The sequence below is a fragment of the Lacerta agilis genome, chromosome 7, assembly GCF_009819535.1.
Source record: "Lacerta agilis isolate rLacAgi1 chromosome 7, rLacAgi1.pri, whole genome shotgun sequence".
In the NCBI taxonomy this organism is placed as follows: domain Eukaryota; kingdom Metazoa; phylum Chordata; class Lepidosauria; order Squamata; family Lacertidae; genus Lacerta; species Lacerta agilis.
Window position 1 is genome coordinate 56,262,159 of NC_046318.1, and position 23,962 is coordinate 56,286,120.

At 40.9% G+C, this 23,962-nt stretch overlaps 1 protein-coding gene across 1 annotated transcript; it reads left to right on the forward strand.

The window, feature by feature from the left end:
• The first annotated feature begins 2,593 nt into the window (after window positions 1-2,593).
• HNF4G (hepatocyte nuclear factor 4 gamma) lies at window positions 2,594-22,770 on the forward strand. Its single transcript, XM_033155448.1, has 10 exons — window positions 2,594-2,823; window positions 5,222-5,393; window positions 9,509-9,603; window positions 13,999-14,105; window positions 16,938-17,093; window positions 17,887-17,974; window positions 19,714-19,866; window positions 20,514-20,750; window positions 21,375-21,494; window positions 22,515-22,770. The coding sequence occupies exons 1-10, from the start codon at window positions 2,706-2,708 to the stop codon at window positions 22,631-22,633; spliced, it is 1,365 nt and encodes a 454-aa protein (XP_033011339.1). The 5' UTR covers window positions 2,594-2,705; the 3' UTR covers window positions 22,634-22,770.
• The last annotated feature ends 1,192 nt before the right edge of the window (window positions 22,771-23,962 follow it).

A 23,962-nucleotide genomic window follows, 5' to 3' on the forward strand; every position in this document is an offset into this window, starting at 1 on the left:
GGCAACCAAACCACTCCCAGCTAGCCTTGAAGCTAGGAAATGGTTGGAGGACCACGCATCCACGCTCCCACAGATTCAAGGCTCCAAAGAGTGGTCAGCATATTACACTTGTCAGACTGCAGCAGGTTGCCCACCACAGCAAGCATGGCAAGTGAAAATGTGGAAGCCTGAATGTAGTATTTGTGGAATTGCGGGACGGCTACTTTGTGCTTCATCAACAACTTCAATTATCTGAGACTCTTTCCCCTATTTGAGCAAGGTTCAGAATACCATGTTAACTATTAATGGGATGCAACAAGTCACCGTTTTACAGCTCTTTCAGGGGAGTGTATCATACAAAGAGTTACATTGCCAAGTAATGAATTACTTTGGGATGTGTGTGTGTGTGTGCATGTGTGTGGTAGCTTGTCAGCAAATGTTCAGAGAACACAAAGTAGTAACACTGAACAGAGGATCTAAGAAAGTATTCGTTCTGCATCAGCTAGTGCATTTCTGTGGAATGGGTGCATTCGCAACACAGAACTGGATTGACTGCTTTCATGGGTGTTGCTAAGAATGTATTTGTGTCTATCTAGTGAGCAAAGTGTAAATGTGTAGGGTGCAGGAACAGACAATGAACTTGCACTCATCATCATCATTTCCTTATTTATTAATGTAATAAAATTTATATACCTCATGTGTGCAGGAAAAACCTCAAAGTGGTTTACAAAAACCTTCCCCTGAACAGAATTTCTAGGAATAATTGAGGGCTAAGTTGGTAAATTCCAACACACAAGCATGACACATATATTTAACCCATTCACTTATTTTTTTGTGGTAAGTTGTGTGTGTGGTGGAGACTAGTTATGCAGAGACTACATGTTTTAGATGCTGTTCACAAGTTAAAGAGGCATGCTGCCATAGCCTGTTATGTTTGCAACCTATACACTGTGAAATATTGTGAACTAGCTTTTATAGCTACAGTTCTAAAATTTCAAAGCAAGATATACCAAATTATCCCCCCCCCCCGGAAATCATCTTATTTTTCACATTAAGAGAAATACATATAAACCAAGCTAATGAAAATAAAATTAACATTTCCATCCAGGTGGGTAAGTACCTGTGCTTTTCCGACTAGGATAATTTATCTAGAGAAATTCTGTCTTTACAATATATGTTACTGTTTTCATTTCATATTTTAGCTTGCATTTTAGTAAGTATTTGCTATGAGGGGAAAAAAAAACCTGTTTCAAAATCACGACACTATCCTATTCAAAGCCACTCTTGTCAGATATATCTTCAATCTCAGTTGCAGGATTACTTCTCACAATTCTGACACATGCCAGTCAAGCCAGAAAGAGCAACACCTACCTTCCTCCTTGACATTTCCCATGCTTACAAGCGTAAAGTGCATTGCCTTCATAGCAGCTTTATTTGAATAATTATTAAATACATACCTCTGAAAGAGAAAATAGTCTATAAGTACAGAAACATTTAACAGTCTGTGTTGTGATGCAATAATAAAATGTTTTAAAGATCAGGCTATAAATAACATTGTGTGTGTGTGTGTGTGTGTGTGTGTGTAAAGGCATTATGATGTTGGCAGTTTTATTCTCAGTCTCTTCTCTAATGATTCCTAGCATGGAATTTACCTTTTTCCACAACTGCTGCCCACTGCCTTGACATCTCCATCAAGCAACCCAGTACAATCCCATGGCCCCATTCTGAGTCAGCCACCCTCAGTTCAGACCCCATATGTGAAATGAAGACAACCCCCCCCCCCCGTTTTATATCTGTTGCTTGCCATTTTTCACCTCAGTTAGAGGGAGGCCCATATCTCAGTGGTACAGCATTTCCAATCTGGCATTTCCAGGTAGGACGGGGGACACAACTATCTAAAACTTTGCAGAGCCATTGCCAGGTCTGTCACGGTGCTGATAAGCTAGATGGGCCCACGTTCTCCTTCATTATGAGGTAGTGACTCATGTTGCACTCTCTGGAACTAACTTCACCATACAATATTCACAAACATATTTCTTGCCTTGCTACGCAAGATGGACTGTAATCACCACAGCTGCTTAATTAGAAAAAAAGCATTTCTGCCTCTGCAGTCTTGTACTTATTTATTTTTTACCTTTATATCTTGCCTTTCTCCCAAGGAGCTGAAGCTGGCACACATAGTTCTTCCCTGTCCCCATTTCTCATCACAACAAGGCTGTGAGGTGTCTTAGGCTGAGAGATGAAGGGTCACCCAGTGAGCTTGGCTGCGTAGGAATTTGAACCCTGCCGCCCCCCCCCCGGCCTTGTCCAACCCCAACACCACACTGGCTCTCATCGTATGGAGTTTTTATTTATCCTATAATTTGTGTGTTGTAAGAGACAATCTGTTGTCAGGCAACAACAACAACAAAGAGGGGACAGTTTTGTTTAGTTTTTTAAGAAAAACTGGAAGCATTTTAGTCGAGCCAGTTGGAACTCTCATTTAAAGCCTCCCCTGAAATGTCCCAATATTATCACAAGAAATAGCTAATTGTGCCCCATAAAAGGGGGAATGATACAAGGCGTAGCATGACACACTTAGCTGGTTTTATGACTCCTCCCATTGCAACACATAAGTGATATAGTTAAGAGTTAGCACTTGGATTATCAATTACTGATTGCCAGAAAAACAGAGTGGATCACATCTTCTTTCCTGGAGAAGTAGTCACTTTCAAGGTTTATGTTCAATGATGAGGATCTCTGAGTCCGTCCTGGACATGGAAATGGCAAATTATACGGAAGTCTTAGATCCCAGTTATACTAGTCTGGAGTTTGAAACAATGCAAGTCTTGTATAATGGCAGTGGTGAGTATGTATCTTCTCAGAGATGAAAACCTGAGTGTTTTGAGTGAGCAAGAAAGAAAAAGAAACGAACATCATAAAAGGGTTTTGCTCTTAATTGTGTAGCTGAGGTTTGCTTTTGAAAATTACATCTCTCTCTGTCTCTCTCCACCTCATCTCAAAATGCATGTTAATAACATCATGCCATCTTTATGGTACAGAAAATAAAATAGCAGTTCTGCATAATAAAGTAACTGAACAGGATTGTCATTGGTCAGTTAATCAAACAAAGAAAAATGTTCTTTCAAACAGAGGAGGTTCTTTCTGCGTTTATTTTATTTACTATAAGATGCATGAGTAACTATCTTTGGCAGTTTGGGAATGAGAAATATTTTTGTACATGATATTTTAAAATGACAGTTAAGATACAAATGCCCAGAGGGAAAAATAATGGGTCGCACAGAAAATGTATATTGATGTCTATTTGCAGCTGATAAGTTTAATATACGGTAATATTTCCAGAGCGTTGGACTGAGTTGTTAATCACAACAATTCTCTCCAAGCTAATAGTTAGCTGGGACAACTTTTAGCTATTTGGTTAAAGTCACTTTTTAACTTTGGTTGAGTAGAAATTGCCAACACAAAGAGTGCAATAAGAACTAGTGAATGGGATATGAAGCAAATACTATTTAACTTTTCATATAAAAGCAGATTAACATGTTTGGACATAATGGTTAAATCTTTTTGATCATTTTCTTTGTAAATAAATGTTTATCCATTATAACTTGTATCAAGACACTTAAGACTTAAATAGTGCTAATTATGTTTAAAACTATATTCACACAAATTTGATCTCTTGGTATTTAATGGTATTTATCAAGGTGAAAGGAACAAAACCATTTAATGAAAGAGAAATCTCTCCATGATTTTGAGAGTACAGTCGCTTTGCTTTATTTAAAATGGTAGCTTTTGCATTGAAATTCATGTAATATACATTGATGCTGTGGTTCAGTAAAAGAATAGGTGGAAGTTGAGCAATACAGGAAGCAAGAAATTTTGGGGAAATACCACTAAACTGCCAATTTAAGTTTGATTATTTAAGTTTTCACCATTTTTCATTTTTGAAGAGACAAATAAAATTTGCATGTAATTATTAATTCTGGGCAGAATTCTTTAGCCGTTGCAATTAGTAAGACTTCCTACATTTATCATTAATCTCGCCATGCCTCCTACTCTCTACCCTTTAAAAAAATACTCACAACAACATTATCCTCGCAACATCGAAAGCAAAACCCAACATGCTTCAACTGAATTCTTTGAACAAAACCACAGCTGAATCGCTTACTATTATGTAAGTGTCTTAATGTAGTGAAATTGTTCCATAAACATTTTTCTGGTTGCAGAATGTAAAAGAATGCTTTCAAATTGCAGAATTCCAACAAGGTTTCCAACCCAATATGTTCCATGCAGTAAAAACATCTAACACCCAGCAGCTGAAATCTGCCCATCTGGTTGCTCCTTAACTGGATTAAGATTGCATACTTCCACCAAAGAAACAGTGGGTCCTGTCACTTTAACCAGTGGCAGTCACCTGCCTCAGAAGAAGGTTGAATCGAAACACAAATCCTAAACAGTGGTGACAGATGCTGTCTAAGATGATCAAACCTTTTTAGCAACAAGATCCTTGGCTTTGGGGGGAAAGCCCAAAAGCTTCACTATATAGCTTGATGCTAGGGCTATACGTTTGCATGCAGAAGGTCCTAGGCTCACTCAGCATCTATTAAGTATGGCTGGGAATGTCTCCTATCTGAAACCATTGGCTCCTCCTCCCAATAGGCGAGGGTGATTTGCCCAGTACGTAGAAGTCAGCATAGACAGTACTGAGCTTAATAAACCAATGGCCGGACTACATTTAAAACAGCTTCCCCAGTTTCTGTATGTGCGGATGGAGGCCCCTGGAAATTACAGCTTTCTTACAGGGAGTCAACCATGTTGCTGGCCACTGTCAAGTCATCTGAAGATTAATGCACAGTTAATGCATACCAGCCTTCGAGAAAATGTTGCCTTATGGCATTGTCCCTCAATTATTTAAACTAACAAAGATATTTAAGTAGTTAGCTACACATGCAGAGCTGGGCAATTGTGTCAGCACTCCCAACTTCTATTGCAAGCCATGGAGTTTAAACAAAAAGCATTCATTGTCATGAGCATCATAAATTCTGACAGGTTTGAAGGCATTCATTAGAATAACAATCAGGGGTAATTAGGCATGTTGTGTTTTCTGCAGTCCTGGGGTAGTGAATGCTAATTAAAAGAGAAGGCCAGTAAGCCCCCTGGTATGGTGTTACTTAGCCACATTGTTGTATTCCTCCCCTTCAAGGCTCTACACTGAATTGCACACCTTGTTCTTCCCCTTCCTCAGACAGTTGCTCAGCAGAGCCACTCGGCATGAACACTGCAGACAGTGGGATTGGTGGCCTTTGTGCAATATGCGGAGACAGAGCAACAGGCAAGCATTATGGTGCCTCCAGTTGCGATGGATGCAAGGGGTTCTTTCGACGCAGCATACGAAAGAATCATGTTTACACCTGCAGGTAGGAGAAATAATCCCATCTCAGAGGTATTTCATGCAGTATTTATTTATTTGAACCTTTACTATCCCGCTTTTTATAAAACCAGGAGGTGTTCCAGAATCCAATATATTGAGATGACAGGTGTCATATTTAATGGGGTGGGATCATGCCTTATTTGGTAGAGCACTCACTTTCCATGAAGAAGGCCCCAGGGTCAATCCCTGGCATCTCCAGTTCAAAAGATGCAGCTGCAGGCAGTGCGCAAGAGACCCCAGAGAGCCATTGCCAGTCAGAATGAACAATACTGAACTAGATGGGCAAATGGTCAGACCATGGTATTGGGTACATTCCGATGTTCCCTTACCATGACACAATGCAAAGACTAAGGGCCACTGTCACAGCTTACACAGCCCTCTCCACATTGGGGGAGTTGAAGGTCTGCATCAGGGTTCCCACTCTCAAGTAAAAAAAGGGGAAGATCAGGTTTCTTACTTGTGCAGCTTTTCATTGCAGAAGTTCAGACCCTGACACATGGAGTCGTGATGTAAAGGAGGGGCGGGGCCAGGAAGAGCACCTCCTCTTTGGCAGGTGTGTTCTTCAACATGCTGTTGACTCCATAATAGTGCCTTAGTGGTGGATTTATACTGGACTGCCCACTCACCATTCTGCTTTTTTGGCTGTCCTGTGATGCTATCCAAATGTCGCCACAGTATTGCCATCCTGTGTTATGGCTTAACAAAACCATGCCAGAAAATAAAGTGGAGTTTTTGTGGTATGAAAAGTTACAGGGTTTCAGTGGAAAGTTATGGGACATGCACTGATTGGAAATTAAGTGGCATGTCTACCCTGAAATTTTTGCAGGCACAAACGCGAATTAAAATGGGATCACATGCTGTATAACCATCCCAATACCACCCCGAGCACAGGTAATCATGAATGCACAATAAAAAGGACACCTGGCAGTTACAGGAGGTTTAAAGTTTGTTCAGATGAAAATATGTCTTTGAAAAGCAAGGCAGAATAGGCAGTGGCAGATTTCATTAGCAAACAGCTCCACAGGATTGAACCCATTAAAGGTTTTACGTTATAGGGAGTCGCTGTCTGTGAAATGATCTGTAGGTACTAAACTTTTGCTGATTGGGAACAGCCAAAGCAAGTGCAATCACATGATTAATTGGGATGAGGGCATTAATTGGGATGAGAGTAGCCTGCAGGGGTAGACCGTTGTCTACCTTCAGATCTGGATCCAAAAATGTAGAACTGAAGGTAGACAACGGTCTACCCCTGCAGGCAACTCTTCAGTCTGATTCCAGTCCTGGCAAGACTTGATCCATCTGGGTGTTCAGCTGCCCACTGCCACTTCTTAACAGCAAGATTCTGCTGTGGGTCCTTTTAATCGTGTCTCTTGTCTCTTAATCTTTGCAATGCTCCACTGTTTGAATGCAGAAGAGTTTCCTTGCAGTGTGGTACTTGGCACATTAAAGATGAAACTGTTTTCCTCAGCAGTTTGCAATCCTGGACCAAACTATTTTCATTTGCAAATGGCAACAAATGTAGATTTTGATTGTCAAATATGGCTTCACAAGCAATGCTCTATCATGAGGTTCCTTCCTATCCTTGGCTCTATTTTGTCCCTCTATCTCTGTTCTTTCTCCCCTCAAGTCTGACTAGATCTGTGCTATGAGGTGCCCTCTGGCATTTCCTTTTATCCTCTTCTCGTTTCTCAGGAAGGCTGCCTAGGACTGTTGCTGAGGTTAAAAGGTACTCTCTCTCCTGCTATTACCATCACTTGACTTATCGAGATCTTCAGTTATCTTGAGACTTTCAGATATAAAGTATGTTAATATTGAAATCCATGAGACCTTCAGCATTTATCAGTGTGTACTTGATTTTGGCCCTTACACCTGGAAAATAAAGCAATTTCACTTGCCTGATTGCATCAGTCCATTTTAAGCACAGCAGCCCAAGTTAATTGCACCACCACAGTTAAAATGATGGTATAACCCAGACAAACAGCCAAAAACTATTTCTCTGGCTGGGGCATCCTCTTGCCTTGCCCCATAATTACTTGAAAGCCCTGCACTCTCCCTCCCTATACTTTAAAGTAGACAGACAAATGTGTTATAGGGTGTCCCATCTCTTCAGGGGAAGAAAACCTTCCTAGGTGTGTCAGTGCATCTCAGGCTGGGATATCATCTCGTTTTGACACAGGTATCACTTGCAGAGTTTGGGTTTGTTTTTAAATTTGGTTAAGGCCCTCTTTCCTATGGAAGACAGTGGACCCATGGGAAAAGTCAATCAGTGGTGGGTAGAGCCAGAGACCATACAGATACAATACTATGATACCATTTTAATCAGTCAGTTCTTCCCCATAGGATTCTAGGATCTGTAGTTTGAAGGGTGCCAAGAGCTGTTAAAGATAAAGGTAAAGGTAAAAGTACCCCTGACTATTAGGTCCAGTCGCGGACGACTCTGGGGTTGCGGTGCTCATCTCGCTCTATAGGCCGAGGGAGCCGCCGTTTGTCCGCAGACAGCTTCCGGGTCATGTTTCCAGCAGGACTAAGCCGCTTCTGGCGAACCAGAGCAGCGCACAGAAACGCCATTTCCCTTCCCGCTGGAGCGGTACCTATTTATCTACTTGCACTTGACGTGCTTTCAAACTGCTAGGTGGGCAGGAGCAGGGACTGAACAACAGGAGCTCACCCCGTCATGGGGATTCAAACCGCCGACCTTCTGATCGGCAAGCCCAAGGCTCTGTGGTTTAGACCACAGCGCCACCTGCGTCCCTGCCAAGAGCTGTTAGGAGACCCCTATTCTCCTCACAGATCTACAATCCTTAGAGTGGTTTAACAAACAATTCTCCTTCACAGGGAACTCTTACAATTATAGGTCTGTCAGGGGAATAGCCGCCCCCTAGCAACTCTCAGCACCCCTAACAAACTAGAGCTCCCATAATTCTTTGAGAGAAGCCATGACCATTTAATATCGTATCACAGCACTTTCCGTGTATGGTGAATGTGGCCAGAGTCAATAGCAGGGTTAGAATTGCATCATTGCATGGCTCTTTCCTTCTGTGTGCCACCCCATTCTTTCTCTTCTTCTCTACCTTTGCTCACTCACACAAGTGCACATACACTCACACATGAAGCAGAAGCAGTTCTCAGAGGGGCAGCCTGAATAGCAAGAGTGAGCATACAATGTCTGAAGAGCTCAGTGATTCTTCATGAAATTTGGCCTCGGGCCACATATGGTCATTGGGCTGCACTCAGTTATAAAAAATAGCTTGGTAAAAGAGAAACAGTGTGGTGTAGTGGTTAGAGTATTGGAATAGGACTTGGGAGACCAGGGTTTAAATCTTCACTCAGCCATGAAGGCTGAGTAACCTTGGGCCAGTCACCATCTCTTAGCCTAAGCTTATACATTATAAATGTATAAGTACATTGGGATAGCTCAGCTGGTAAGAACATGAGACTCTTAATTTCAGGGTTGTGGGTTTGAGCCCCACATTGGGTGAAAGATTCCTGCATTGCAGGGGGTTGGACTAGATGTCCCTCACAGTCATTTCCAACCCTACGATTCTATGATTTCATCAGTATCAAAGGCTATAATTGGCTCATTTCAGTAGCTTCCATGAACAAAGGCAGTCTACCTTTGAATTCCAGATGCCGGGGACAAGCAAGAGCAGAAAGCTGTTTCCTTCATGCCTTGCCTGAATGCTTTCTACAACATCTGGGGCCCCCCTTGGAAATCATGTGCCAGAGCAGACAAATCTTTGCTCTGATCTTACAGTGCTTTTCTTTCATTTCCTATTCCTGACCATTTGCCCCAGCAGGATTGGATCAAGCTGTAAGAAAATTCATCCTAAGCATTCACGAGACTGGGAGCAAAATTTATATGCCTTGCGTTCACAAGATGATGAATAACCTAATGGGATTTTACTTGCCCATCACAAGGAATTATTCCGTTAGAAGAATGGCAAAGAGAAATGTTTCAAGGCTGATTAAAGAAAAAATACCACTGAAGGTTGATAGTTGGAGACATTGTTTTGACAGTGCCCATTAATTGTTTCAGCCGTGCTAATCAGGACCCTCCTTTACTTGCACTCTAATATATTTACCCTCGATTCTGTCCAACAGATTTAGCCGGCAATGTACTGTTGATAAGGACAAGAGAAATCAATGCAGATACTGTCGTTTAAGAAAGTGTTTTCGCGCTGGGATGAAGAAGGAAGGTAACTTTTTTTTTAAACCTCCTGTTCAAAGGAAAACACTTCATATCAATTAACAGGAAACAAAATCTATAAGCAAATACCTAATGAATATATATTGGTGGTGCCTACAAAAGAAGGAGATTTTTATAGCAGTAGAAATATGTCTCCAATAAGATGTCAGCTTGCTATGTAATTTTTGGTTAATGCTAAGATTTGACACATGGGTCATTTGAAAACAAAGCAAAGCATGCTTTCCTCTAGTTTTGCATGCTACGAGATATTCTTTGTTTTAGTTGAACTTGATTTTTTAAAAAACTTTTCTCAAGTCATTGTGGCTTCATGGACAAAGTGGTGGATTTAGGCAGGTAAGATCTGAGTTCACACTGGCTCCGCTGTAGTTTGGTGACCTTTCATACACTCTTGTCCTCAGATCTTCATCTGTAAAATTGTAATAGTAATAGGAAACATAGGTTTGTTGTGAGGCCTCTCATATTATTAATACTATTCCCAATTTATTGCAAACTACCTTGTGCATCCAGTTCTTTAGAAATGGGATAGGAAAAAAGAACCATTGACATAGAACCATTGATTTCTATGCAGAAGGGTGTTTAAAAGAGTGTTTAAAAGCAGTTCTATATTTTAGCATGTCTGGAAGTAGGCATAGATAAAATATGAAATTCACCCCAGAAGTAGTGATGGATGCTGGATGACTTTAAAATATTTGACAAATTCATGGAAGATAAGACTATTGATGGATACTAACCACCATGGCGGCACTTTGCCTCCATAGTCAGAAGCAGTATTCTTCTAAATTCCAGTTGCTGGAAACTGCAGGAGGGGAAATAGCGGTTGTGCTCAAGTCCTGCTTGCTGGCTTCCAATGGGCATCTAGTTGACCGCTGCGAAAACAGGACACTGGCTTGGTCCAGCAGGGCTATTCCTTTGTTCTTATGTTTCCTGCATGGTGGGAGCTTTAAGATAAAAGCTGAATTTTTAAAAAGTGGGGTTCAACATTCCATACTCTGCTGTTCCACAGAGGATGCTTTTCATTTTTTTCTTCTTAAAAATTGTTTTTGGGAAGGAGACACGTGACTCCCAGTGACAACTGCTCTTTGTCTACAAGGGCAGCTTTTGGCCCTCAGTATGTGTTGAATTCAGTAGTATCATTTTGGATAAACTGGAGGAGCTTCGTTGGAAGGCAGCTTATATATTCACACCGAACAAACAGACAAATCCCATCTGTTCTGAATTCCAGATGAAAACACTGTATGGTGGTTGATTTTGAAGTCAAAAGGAGGTGGTGGTGCTGAAAATCCCAAGGGATGTGGGAGAATAATGCCAAGCTTGATTCTCCTTTGCAACTGACATATTCAAAGTAGAAGTTAAATTTCAGGCTTCTTGCAATGTTGTTTTGTTTTGCCCTCTGTGGGTGTGTGACAGACAGACAGACAGACAGATAGACAGACAGAAATTGCTTTAGTGCTTCCTTGGAAAAGACCCTTCTCTTGCTGTAGAAGACTTACACACAGCTATGCTTGTAATTTCAGAAAGGTGCTCCCCAAAATTCTCAAGTGCACCGCTTTGAAAACAGAAAAATGACATATTAAATAATAATAATATTTATTATTTGTACCCCGCCCATCTAGCTGGATTTCCCCAGGCACTCTGGGCAGCTTCCAAGAAAAATCAAATACATTAAAATATCACACATTAAAAGCTTCCCTAAATTACATCAATAAGATTTGCTTAGCATCAAATAACTGCAGTTTAAGCTAAGGCTGCACTTCTGTACCCACCTACTTGAGAGTAAGCCCCATTGAGCAGCCAGGGCAATCCAGAGCCTGATGGGCAGAGGTGGAGTGAGATGGAGCTATGGAGCCACTTCCATATCTGCAGACTTGTTTTTCATGCCAGCCAAGGCACAAGGTTGAGAGCAGACATTTGGAACAATATTGGGTCTGCTGCCATTAAGGAGCAGAAACAGCTCAGGATCCTGTGGCTCAGTCTCATCCATTTAGAGACTTTCCACAAGCTATCAGTAAGGACTGGCATTGGTGCAATTCTTTGGGTGGAGGGACACTAACCCAGTCCCTAGTCCAGCACAAAAGTTGTTTGGGTTGCACACTTTGCATAAAACCTCAGTCATAGTATTTGTTTACTAGTTTTATCACTGTTCTTTTTATGTATATATGACCTTGTAAAATCCAAGAGTTTTTAAGTTTGTAGAAAGTCTTGCATATATTTGGCAGGGCTTTCCTCTTTTCCCACAATTGCAGCCCTCAAGTGAAAGTTAGTTTCAACCTCTCCTAGTTGATAAAGGATCACAAGTGAGAGCTTAGGAACAAAAAAGCTGCGCCAGTATTCCTCCAATATTGTCTTTGTGTTCTTCCTTGAGTCCTCCAAGCTAAGGAACACCATTTCATTCAATTTTGACCATAGGATTATCATGTTTTTAAAAATAAACAACAAAAAAGCTTTTCAAACTGACGAGTAACAAACTTTGAAGTTGAATTATGTGTAGGCGAAACATTTATTTCTGAAAAACTTCTCATTCTTTTTTTAAAAAAAAAAAACGGTTTGTAATGCATTCCCACCATTTATTATGGGTGATCAAAGTCGTTAGGTGCCAGTCCTCTGGTATAATTTTATATTTAAAGCATAACTACATTTTGTTGTTGAAGTGCTGAGTTAAGAAATGAAAAAAGATAGCTTTTCTCCAGTTAAAAAAGACTGGAGCATCATTCTTGATTCGCGGCTACGTGACCATTTATCACTTAGTGTTTATCACTGTACGACATTTCTTATTATGACCTTAATAAAAGGCCCATCATGAATGTCCTTGGCTAAGAATCTAGTGCGCCTTCACTATAAAGCGTGTTCATTCTTCATATAAACTGCAGAACACTATATAGTGCACTGAGCACATTTTTATTGAAGCATTGGTGCTGCCTTCTCAACTTTTCTGATGCAGATTGCTTCCTTAAAAATAACAAACGGATCATTGGAAATACAACTGCTGCTCTTACAAAAGGTTAGGAGGTTCTGTGTGGAATGGAGAAATATGTTGATCACAACTCTGTTTTTCTCTCCTTGATATGGCCTTGGATATAAAATAGGTTCAGCAAAGCTGATGGGTAGCCTTATTTATCTCTTTCATTTTTGCATTAAAAGGGACACCTTGTTGCTCCACGAGCTTTGTGTTCCACCATGCCATTCTCTTTCTAAAGGCTAGTATGCGATTATTTTTGCTCCAGAAACTATCTGCTCCAAACCCTAATACTAGCATCTCTCAATGCTACATCCTTAAAAATGAACTCTGGCTGGAAGACAGTTGTTTATGAAAGCTGAAAGTGGTTTTTAGAGAAGTTTCACATTAGGGATGGAGTTGTGTGTTTTTTAATCCACTTTGTAAAGCAAACTTCCCTAAGTCACTAGTCCTGAAGTTATATGAAGATTGAAACATAGCTATCAGTGTGATTGCTTATCCTCCAAATATATATCCCATCAGCTACTGCAGCAGCTCAAAAGCTTTGTAAAGAAAAAAGAATGCTGGGGGCAAGGAATGAAAGGTTCAGGCCTATCTCTAATAGTTATGAGACTTTTTTGACTTCAAAATTTCCAAAGTTGAAGTGGTGTTCTTTGTAAACAGAAATTATTTTAGGACCGTTTCTTATAATGCTTATATAAAATGTTATAAAAATGTTTGCCATTGCTCTTCCATTAATTTCTGCAATAATGTCATGACCAACTTTGGACATCTATGGTTCATACAGTTTCTTAATAACACTTTGACTCCACACACATCATAACGAGGTAGGACTTTTGGCTTATCCTACAATGTTTCTCATACTTGGGTCTCCAGCTGCTGTTGAACTACAACTCCCATCATCCTTTGCTAGCAGGTCAGGAATGATGGGAGTTGCAGTCCAGCAAGAGCTGGAGAACAGCCAAATCTGAGAAACACTGTAATATGTCGCAAACAAATAAACTGTCTGACTGCTCTAGCATTGCCCCTCCCCTGGCATGAGCAAGATAGACAAATTACAAACCTTTGGCTTCCCATTACATCTGGATCAAGGAACATGATTTGTCACTCACTAAGAAGCCACAATTGCTAGCCAGCCTCAAGCCATGGTTTATTGTTGGTTTGCTGCATGTTTCAAGTGGCTTATGTTGGCTTGCAGATTGTATTAGGGAGAAGCAAATCACAATCCTGCACTTGTACATAATGGCAAACCAAGGCTTCTAGGTTTCTTCCTCCTACTCTTGCCAGGGGAGGAAAAAAGCTCATTCCTAGTAAACCACGATAAGCTGGAAACTCTGGCTTATATAGTGATATCTAAACACTACCTTTGAAAAGCTGTTCAGTAGCATGGTCTGCATGCAAACCAATGTGCAATTTTGTTTCCTCTCCCAGCTGTGCAAAATGAACGGGACAGGATAAGTACGAGACGAAGTGCATCTGATGGCAGCAACATTCCTTCTATTAATATGTTGGCCCAGGCTGAGTTGCTTTCTCACCAGGTACAGCAATCCACCATCATGGCATATACTAGGATCCCCATGACCTTTAAAATGTTCTCTGTTTTATATATGCACCTATCCTTTTGCATTTGCAATACAGAAACGAGATGAGAAGATTCTCTCCAGAAAATTATAATCTGATTCAGCTTCTTTTGCAATAAGCTTTATACACCTTTCACTTTCAAAATACTTAGCTGCCTGATCCCGGTAGAGCCATTAGCCCCATGGAGTGTGATTTGTAAGCTATCTGAAGTAATGTTTCATTGACCACTTGGAGTACTCCTGTTGAAGTGAGTGAAATATCAGGGGCTGAATGCCTAATTCTAAAGGTCTACTTTTTCTGTAACAGTGAAAACAGAGCTTGGTTTGTGGGGTGCTAAGGGAAGGAGGTATATTGTTGGTTTTTGACACTCAGTAGGAATATTCTTATGACCGACATTATTTCTGTGATTAAGTTGTTTTGAACTGTTTTTAATGTAGTGTTTTAATTGTTGTAACCTGCCCTGTGACCTTATGGTGAAGTGTGAGTAAGCAACAACCAAAAAACCATACAGAACAACTTCTAATTATTTATATAATTCAGACCCTGCTTGGCTTTGATGCAACTTCTCTCTCCTTGTCTGAGCCTCCGCCATTTTTCCATCCTTTCCTCTTAAGGTTTAGCAAAGATTGTTCCTCTTTTCTTTCCTTTAATATTCAGAAACCCCTTTACCTTTGGCTCCCACCTTTGCTTTGTTGTTGTTGTTGTTTAGTCGTTTAGTCATGTCCGACTCTGTGACCCCATGGACCAGAGCACACCAGGGACTCCTGTCTTCCACAGCCTCCCACAGTTTGGTCAGACTCATGTTGTCAGCTTTGAGAATACTATCCAACCATCTTGTCCTCTGTCATCCCCTTCTCCTTGTGCCCTCAATCTTTGCCAACATCAGGGTCTTTTCCAGGGAGTCTTCTCTTCTCATGAGGTGACCAAAGTATTGGAGCCTCTGCTTCAGGACCTGTCCTTCCAGTGAGCACTCAGGGCCGATTTCCTTCAGAATGGATAGGTTTGATCTTCTTGCAGTCCATGGGACTCTCAAGAGTCTCCTCCAGCACCATAATTCAAAAGCATCAATTCTTCGGTGATCAGCCTTCTTTATGGTCCAGCTCTCACTTCCATACATCACTACTGGGAAAACCATAGCTTTAACTATATGGACCTTTGTCGGCAAGGTGATGTCTCTGCTTTTTAAGATGCTGTCCAGGTTTGTCATTGCTTTTCTCCCAAGAAGCAGGCGTCTTTTAATTTTGTGACTGCTGTCACAATCTGCAGTGATCATGGAGCCCAAGAAAGTAAAATCTCTCACTGCCTCCATTTCTTCCCCTTCTATTTGCCAGGAGGTGATAGGACTAGTGGTCATGATCTTAGTTTTTTTTATGTTGAGCTTCAGACCATATTTTGCACTCTTCTCTTTCACCTTTATTAAAAGGTTCTTTAATTCCTCCTCACTTTCTGCCATCAAGGTTGTGTCATCTGCATATCTGAGGTTGTTGATATTTGTTCCGGCAATCTTAATTTCTGCATACACTGCCCGTCTTTGGGATTGGGATGTAGACTGATCTCCAATTCTCTAGCCACTGCTGAGTTTTCCAAACTTGCTGGTATATTGAGTATAGCACCTTAACAGCATCATCTTTTAAAATATTAAATAATTCAGCTGGAATATCATCACTTCCACTGGCCTTATTATTAGCAGTGCTTTCCAAGGCCCATTTGACTTCACTCTCCAGGATGTCTGGCTCAAGGTCAGCTACCACACTACCTGGGGTGTACAAGATACCCATATCTTTCTGGTATAATTCCTCTGTGTATTCTTGCCCCCTCTTCTTGATGTCTTCTGCTTCTGTTAGGTCCTTTCCACTTTTGTCCTTAATTGTGGTAATCTTTGCCCACAGTAGTAGATATGGTGGTCAGCCAAACTGAATTTGCCCATTACCATCCATTTTAGTTCACTGATGCCCAGGATGTCAATATTTATTCTTGCCATCTCATTTTTGGCCACATGCAGCTTACCAAGGTTCATGGTTCTTACAGTACATTCCAGGTTCCTATGCAATATTTTTCTTTACAGCATTGGACTTTCCTTTCGCTTCCAGGCATATCCACAACTGAGCAACCTTTCGGCTTTGGCCCAGCCACTTCATCAGCTCTGAATCTACTTGTACTTGTCCTCCACTCTTCCTCAGTAGCATGTTGGACGCCTTCCGACCTGAGGGGCTCATCTTCCAGCGCCATAACTTTTATATACCTGTTGTCCTTGTCCATGGAGTTTTCTTGGCAGGGATACTGGAGTGGCTTGCCAGTTCCTACTCCAGCTGGATCATATTTAGTCAAAACTCTCCACTGTGACCTGTCCATCTTGGGTGGCCCTGCACGGCATAGCTCATAGATTCTCTGAGTTGTTCAACCCACTTCGCCACAACAAGGCAGTGATCCATGAAGGAGCCCATCTTTGCTAGCTCCTCCTATAACTCCTTGAGTTTGTAGTGTGGATGCACAAGTGACTGTCATGAAATGGAAAGTCTGACAGTACAATCCTATGCACATTGGTCCCATAAAGCTCAAAGGGACTTCAGGCAATTGCATAGTGTAGGACTGCATCCCACATCTCTCTCACCATGCATATGAACATGATATATTCATTATTTGGTGTATATATGGGCTAGTATATACTCACTATAAACCTATTTTCTGTTGTTATGGGGGGTTATATTGGGTGACTGTAGGCAGACAAAACTTTATTATAACGACTGCTGTAATAATGCGAGTTCATAATTTCTCTCCACTATAACCAGATCCCTGTTTCAAGCCCCTGTGCTGGTACTGACATCAGCGTTAAGAAAATTGCTGGCATTAGCGAAGTATGTGAATCTATGAGGCAACAGCTCCTGGTGCTTGTAGAATGGGCAAAATACATTCCAGCTTTTTGCGAACTACGGCTGGATGATCAGGTATGGGATAATGAGATGGGAAGCCACAATAATGGTTCCGTGTCGAAGGCTCCCTTTTCACAGAACACACTTCTAGGATGTTAAGCCAAAACATCAAGGGAAGCTCAAGGGAAGTAGAGATCATGGGTGAGCTGGTTCTGGCATATATACAGTTAGATTCAAGAGAGTGGGTAGGCTTGGGTCCAGAGAACATCATGCCACACAGCAGGAGCCAAGCAAACAAGCCCAGGTGCAAACAAATCCACAGTAAGCAACTAAGATCTAAGAAAAAAGAGGTGAAAGAATTGGAGAAAATCTACCTTTTATGAGACACAGTCAAGTTACTCTATAAGGAAAATGCCAAAAGGCTTTTGACAGGGGTATTGGGAGGCAGTGGGCAATTCTTGGTCAGCCTTCACTAATCTGGTGCCTTCCACATGTTTTGGACTACAACTCCCATCAACCTAACTAGCACAGGACTATTGTCCAAAACACCTAGAGAGCACCAAGTTAGTTGTTCTAGGGACAGCAGAGAGAGCTGAGGGACTGAGTCTCAAGGCCTGATTTTCAGGACGTCATCAGGTATTGCACATATTCAGAACCTGGAAACAAAGCCAAAACAGAGCAACTGCTTATCCAAATAGACAAGCTTCCATTGTATTTCTAAAGTGGAAACCTCTTGTCTTGAAGATTATAGTTTAGGGAGGGAGGGTGTCTTCACATATTGGCAACAGCTAGTGTAGGTGATTCATCTTATTCCACTTGCTTTATTTTTGAAGTTACTATTGTTCTATGCACATTGTGCTTTTTCAAGGTTGCCCTGTTAAGAGCACATGCTGGAGAACACCTTTTGCTTGGAGCAGCAAAACGCTCTATGCTTTACAAAGACATTATTCTTTTAGGTAAGTTTATCTTTATTTTACTTTTTACAACACAGTCCTGGGCGTATTTACTGTCTCACTGGGCCTGATTCAACTAAGTAGGTGTGCTAGTGGCAGCTGGATCATGAGTCCTGCTAGGACAATGGGACTTTCCCCACCCTCCTCCAGCCCAAATTGGCTCAAATGTGGTATAGAGAAACACCCCCCACCACAGGTGGAGGAGATGGGAGATTATTCCATCAGGCTTGCTGAAATATGTTGATGGAATGACTGGAAGAGCTTGGATTCTTTGCACAGTGTTACTGGGGTTTACTCTTAGTAAGTGTACATAGGATCACAACCTTAGACACATCATGCTCTAACTAGGGATGAGTGAATCTGCCAGTTTTGGCTTCTCAAAGTTTCTCCTTTTCCCAATTTTCAGTTCTCAACTTTTTTAAAAATAAAGTCATCAGCATTTTAGTGCACATGTACACATTTTCATGCAATTTCTCACAATCCAGTTGAACCTTGGAAGTCGAACGGAATCTGTTCTGAAAGTCAGTTCGACTTCCAAAATGTTCAAAAACCAAATTGGGGCTTCTGACTGACTGCAGGAAGCTCCTGCAGCCAACCAGAAGCCCCGGGAGCCCTGTCGGACGTTTGGGTTCCAAAAGAACGTTCGCAAACAAGAACAATCACTTCTGGGGTTGCGGCGTTTGGGAGCCAAAACGTCCGAGTTCCAGGGGGTTCAGGTTCCAAGGTATGACTGTATACACATTTTTGCAAAGCCGTTTCCTGTAGTATAATGCATATTTGTATACATTATCACTAACACGTTCATTTTTTTGGTACACGTTACTTGGCTGGAGAACCACATTTCACAATTAGGAGTAGCACAAGTTGCAAGGGATGGCAGTGTTTCAGTTTCACGTTGATGCAGAAATTGTGAATTAAGGAGGTTTGCTTTGCCTTGTGAACTGAACTTCTCCACATCCATAGCTCTGACCTTTCCAATTCATTATCCACAGCATTGTATCTGCTGTTCAGGTTTGGAGAGAGGCTGATATGTTGATGACAAAAGCTTAAGGTGTGGCCGTGCTGGCTGTTGCAGAGCCCAGTGCTATATAGCAACGCTAGTCAACGGGGTGCCCTCCACATGTTGGACAACAGTTCCCATCATCCTTGACTATTAGTCATGCTCGCTGACCCTGATGGGAGCTATGTAGTTAGCAACATATGGAGGGCACCATGTTAACTACCTTGGTATATAGGTCCAGTTACAGGTAGGTAGCCGTGTTGATCTGCCATAGTAAAAACAAAATAAAAAATAAAAAAATCCTTCCAGTAGCACCTTAGAGACCAAGTAAGTTTGTTCTTGGTATGAGCTTTCGTGTGCATCTGAAGAAGTGTGCATGCACACGAAAGCTCATACCAAGAACAAATTTAGTTGGTCTCTAAGGTGCTAATGGAAGGAATTTTTTTATTTTTTATTCTGGTATATAGGATTTGTGGTGAGTATATTGGATTCAAAAAGGGAAGGTTCAGCCACCCATCTGTCTTAAGATGAACCTTGAAGATTTTGTTCTCCTTCTTGGTGGATATATTATGATTTCTCTGCTGGCATATTATTCGTGGAAATAACTGTTGCATGTGTGGAGAAAGGTCTTTTGTGAACACATTCATCTGCATAAATGCACTATGGAAAATGGAAGCTGAATATGAGTTTTAAGGCTACTTACATTGTCAAAAGAATTCTGATTTTGTTTTTGCTTATTTAGGTAATGATTTTGTAATCCATCGCAACAGTTCCGAAATTGAGATCAGCCGAGTAGCAAACAGGATACTGGATGAGATAATACGACCATTTCAGGAGATCCAAATTGATGATAATGAATATGCTTGCTTAAAAGCAATTGTCTTCTTTGACCCAGGTATACTTCAGAATCCAACACCCCACACACCCCCACACATAATGTGATAGAGATAGATGAAAAGCTGAAGATTTTCCTACGCTAATGTTGACCTTGATGTGGTTCCTAATTTAACAAAATGTGTCTTTGTCAGCTTTCCCCAACCTAATGCTCTCCAATCTTTGGACGATGACTCCTATCATCCCCAACAACAGTTAAAAACAGAAAAAGTTCAAAACAACAATCAGTAAACCACTATCAGTAAACCACTGCCTACATAAGCCTGGCAGAATAGGATTTTTTAAAGCAGATGTTTAAAAGTTGGCACAGAAGGCACTGTCATGATAGTAGAAAGATCTGCACAGGAACTAGTCCGCCCCTCCTTCCTCTTGAAATGCCCTGTTGTGAGTATAGAGGTGGGTTTTTTTCCCCTATAGGCTACCACTGCCCATCTGCCATTGGGCCAGTTACATTCGGAAGCTCCAAGTTGGTGGAGGGACACCTGTGTTCCACCCCAAATCCCCTCCAGCATAGTAGATGGGGAATTTGGATTGGTCTATGAGTCTTCTTCATCCCCAGGGCCCACATGGATAGCAACAATACCAATGATTCCTTGGCTTTGGTGCTTTCTTCCATACCCTTACGAAAGATTTCTTTGTTGTTTGAAGATGCAAAAGGACTGAGTAACCCAATGAAGATCAGGAACACAAGGTTTCAAGTTCAGATCAATTTGGAGGACTACATCAATGACCGTCAGTACGACTCCAGGGGACGCTTTGGAGAACTCTTACTACTTCTGCCTACCCTTCAGAGCATCACCTGGCAAATGATTGAGCAAATACAATTTGTGAAACTGTTCGGAATGGTTAAAATTGACAGTTTGCTTCAAGAAATGTTACTAGGAGGTAGGTGTGTCAGTAGGTTTTATTGGGCTTCCTTGTGTTTAACTGTACTCAGTTGCACTTATATTAGTGCTGTGCCCCCCCCCCAAGACATTTCCCCTCTACTTTCTGGTCTAGAATTATTTTTGCAAAATTTAGGGCTAAGGGGGTTTGACATTCATGTAATAACTTTATGTAAACAGATGTGGAGAACTTCAGGCCCTGGAACCAAATGCCCCCTTGTAGGCTTTTCTGTTTCTCCCTGCGGACTCTTTCCAGGCCACACACTTGGCCTGACCTGTTCTATGCCCTATGAGAATGTCCCCTCATAGGACACTCAGTAGGAACTAGCAGTCAAGGGGCAGTGGTACTGGTACATCTCATCTTCCTCTGTTCCCATCTTGGCTTTGTCAATAAGTGAATTAAGGTCTTGCAGCTCCTCTAAGTGAGGGAAATGTATTTTATTTTGTAGAATCAACCAGCATGACACTCTTAATCTCAGGGTTGTGGGTTCAAGCCCTCTGTTGGGCAAAAGATCCCTGCATTGCAGTGGGTTGGTGTAGATGACCCTAATGGTCCATTTCAATTGTACAGCTCTCTGATTCTCTGTCCATTTGCACACACAAATGCTTGGGTTTTCTGTTGCAGGTACGTCTAGTGATGCCACAAATCTCCACCCAGTTCATCCTCATCTAGCCCAAGATCCGCTCACTGGACAAACTCTGCTTATAAGTTCAGTGTCTGCTCCTGTACACGCGGAACCGATTTGTAAGTTTATTGTAAATATATCATTTGAGTGTAACGTCTGTGGGTTATTTTTAATTAACTGCTTAATTGGTTATCAGTGCTTCACATCATTTTTTTCAACCTTAATTGTTTTCTACTAACAACATTTCAGCAAAATGAATTTCAAACTTAATTTCTTATCTTGAAGCAAATTTTTAGTGAAGGCTAGGCTGTAGCATTGCCAAATCTTCATCCAGAAATACTTGGGAGGGGAGTTCAAAGAGTGGTTTTCAGAGGGCATTAAATGTTTTTTTGAACAAGTCTTTAACACTACCTTTTTCATTGCTGTTATTTGTAGAGGTTCACAGTATTCATTATGTACTTTGCTCCTTCTTCCATATCATTTCTCCCTCTGGGCTTTCTTTTGATGTTATCTCAGCCAACTGCAGATACCTCACCGAATATGATGATGCCATAACCAATAAGATTCGATGTTTTAGGTTTTGGGGTTTTTTTGTTTTGTTTTTGCAATCAAGCGGTATATAAATTTTACGAAGTAAATAAAAATTCATGAAATAAAAGATTTGGCTACATCAGAGTTTCCCAAACTTGGGTCTCCAGCTGTTTTTGGACTACAGTTCCCATCATCCCTGACCACAGGTCCTGCTAGCTAGGGATGATGGGAACTGTAGTCCAAAAATAGATGGAGACCCAAGTTTGGGAAACCCCGGGCTACATGATGATGCCACTGAGAACCAACAAGCCAGTGTCCTCACTCTAAATATGCATAGGGAGGTGGTGGTGCCTCAGTCCAAATTGACTGTGGGGCTGAAGTTGCATAGGGAGAGGGAGAGCAAGCATCTGCTTAATGGCCTTGACAACTGGAAAGCCCCTGCAGACATATTTCCCACGTTCAGGCCCTTGCTGAAATAGTGGGGACTTCTTCACGGCAGGTGAAAAATGTTCATGAAAAGCACATTCCCTGCCTCTTGTTTCAACGCAACCCTAAGTTAAGAGAAGCTTGATTTGATTACTGATAATTCCTTTTCAATTCTTCTCCAGCAACTCCTGAAACTCCCCTGCCTTCTCCTCCACAAGGCTCTGGTCAGGAATACAAGGTAGCTGCAAACCAAGTTACGGTTATTTCACAGCAATCTCTTCCAAAACAAAAGCCATTGTGATATTGATCAATGCTTCTTCTTTTTTGTAATACAAGCACTGCATTAAGCCATTGTGACACTGGAAAACTCAGGACAGATAACTCAGATCTGCTGTTAAAGAGACAAGTACAGTTCCCTTTGGAGAAGGTTTTTTTTTAAGAAAACAAATAAATCACTTTTTCTAACTTTTTTTTTTTTAAAAAAAGCTTGAATTCAGATATAATTTGTGGGTGCAAGTGGGTGAACGGAGAGGGAAGCTGTTTCCTGTTTGCAATGCATCTGAATCAGTATTGAAGAAATTTAATTTATTGTCCCCTTATACATGAAAAAGTCTTAAGTATCACTAGCGGAATGCAAAGCCTGATTTTAATAGAACTGCAAGCTGAAATTTAGAAATAATGAAACAGCAAAGCAAGTAGTTTTAACAGTTAATCAAAGCAGGTGTCTCATTTTCTTGAATATACAATGGAGGTTGAAAGCCAAAATACTTCCTGCAAGCATCTATGTGACGTATGTGTGAATTATATAGTGAAATCCTGTACATGTTTACTCAAAAATAAGACCCATTGTGTTCAGTGGAGCTTACTCTCAGGCAAGTATGCATTGGATTCTAACCTATGTGGAAGCAAATCTCCTTAATTTCAATGGAATTTATTTTAAGTAAGTTAATACTGCTGTGGGATTTGCTTAAAAATGCATTGTCTTTTGCTCTTAAGTAAGAGTCTCTTGTAAATATGTTCTGCTTTTAATGTTGAGCTGTGGGTTTTTTAAAAGCTACTATTCAAAATTTGAACTATAATTTTTAAAAGAATTAAATAAGGATGCTAGCAAAAAGTGAAGAAATATTTTCCCCATTTACCCTTTCTCCTGAAGTGGAAAAATTAGAAATTTCGGGAGAAGTTTAAAAAAAGCACATATCTTCTGAAGTATTCTATTAGAATGAATAGAGCAGAGTTCTAAAATGGCACTGTTGTAGCCAATGCACACAGCTTCAATTTTTTTAGTTCCAACATTCAAAGTTGGGAATATTAGTGATTAAAGCAGTGGTACTATGCTTGCCTTAGTTACTAAAAAAGCAACACTCTTATGAATTGATGTTGAAAAAGTAAATCTAAATATTTTTCAGTATAGAATACGCTCAGATGGCTAGTAGCCTAACAAGCATAGTCTCTGACTCTGATTCTCTCTTCCATTCTTTGCATCAAGTGAAATAAATGGATGGATGTTAGAAAATAGACACATGCCCTCTTATAACATGCAGTGTTGAAAAGCTTGCTCCAGTTCATATGTTTATATTTTCATCTTATATCTCCCTCTATTTTCCCAGCTGGCCCAAAAAAATTGGGGGGG

Excerpts from the sequence above, each read along its gene's own strand:
- HNF4G (XM_033155448.1), top strand. The coding sequence starts at position 2,706 with ATGATGAGGATCTCTGAGTCCGTCCTGGACATGGAAATGGCAAATTAT. Across the intron at positions 2,824-5,221 it reads AGTCTTGTATAATGGCAGTG|ACAGTTGCTCAGCAGAGCCA; the intron begins GTGAGTATGTAT and ends CCCCTTCCTCAG. Across the intron at positions 21,495-22,514 it reads TGTACACGCGGAACCGATTT|CAACTCCTGAAACTCCCCTG; the intron begins GTAAGTTTATTG and ends ATTCTTCTCCAG.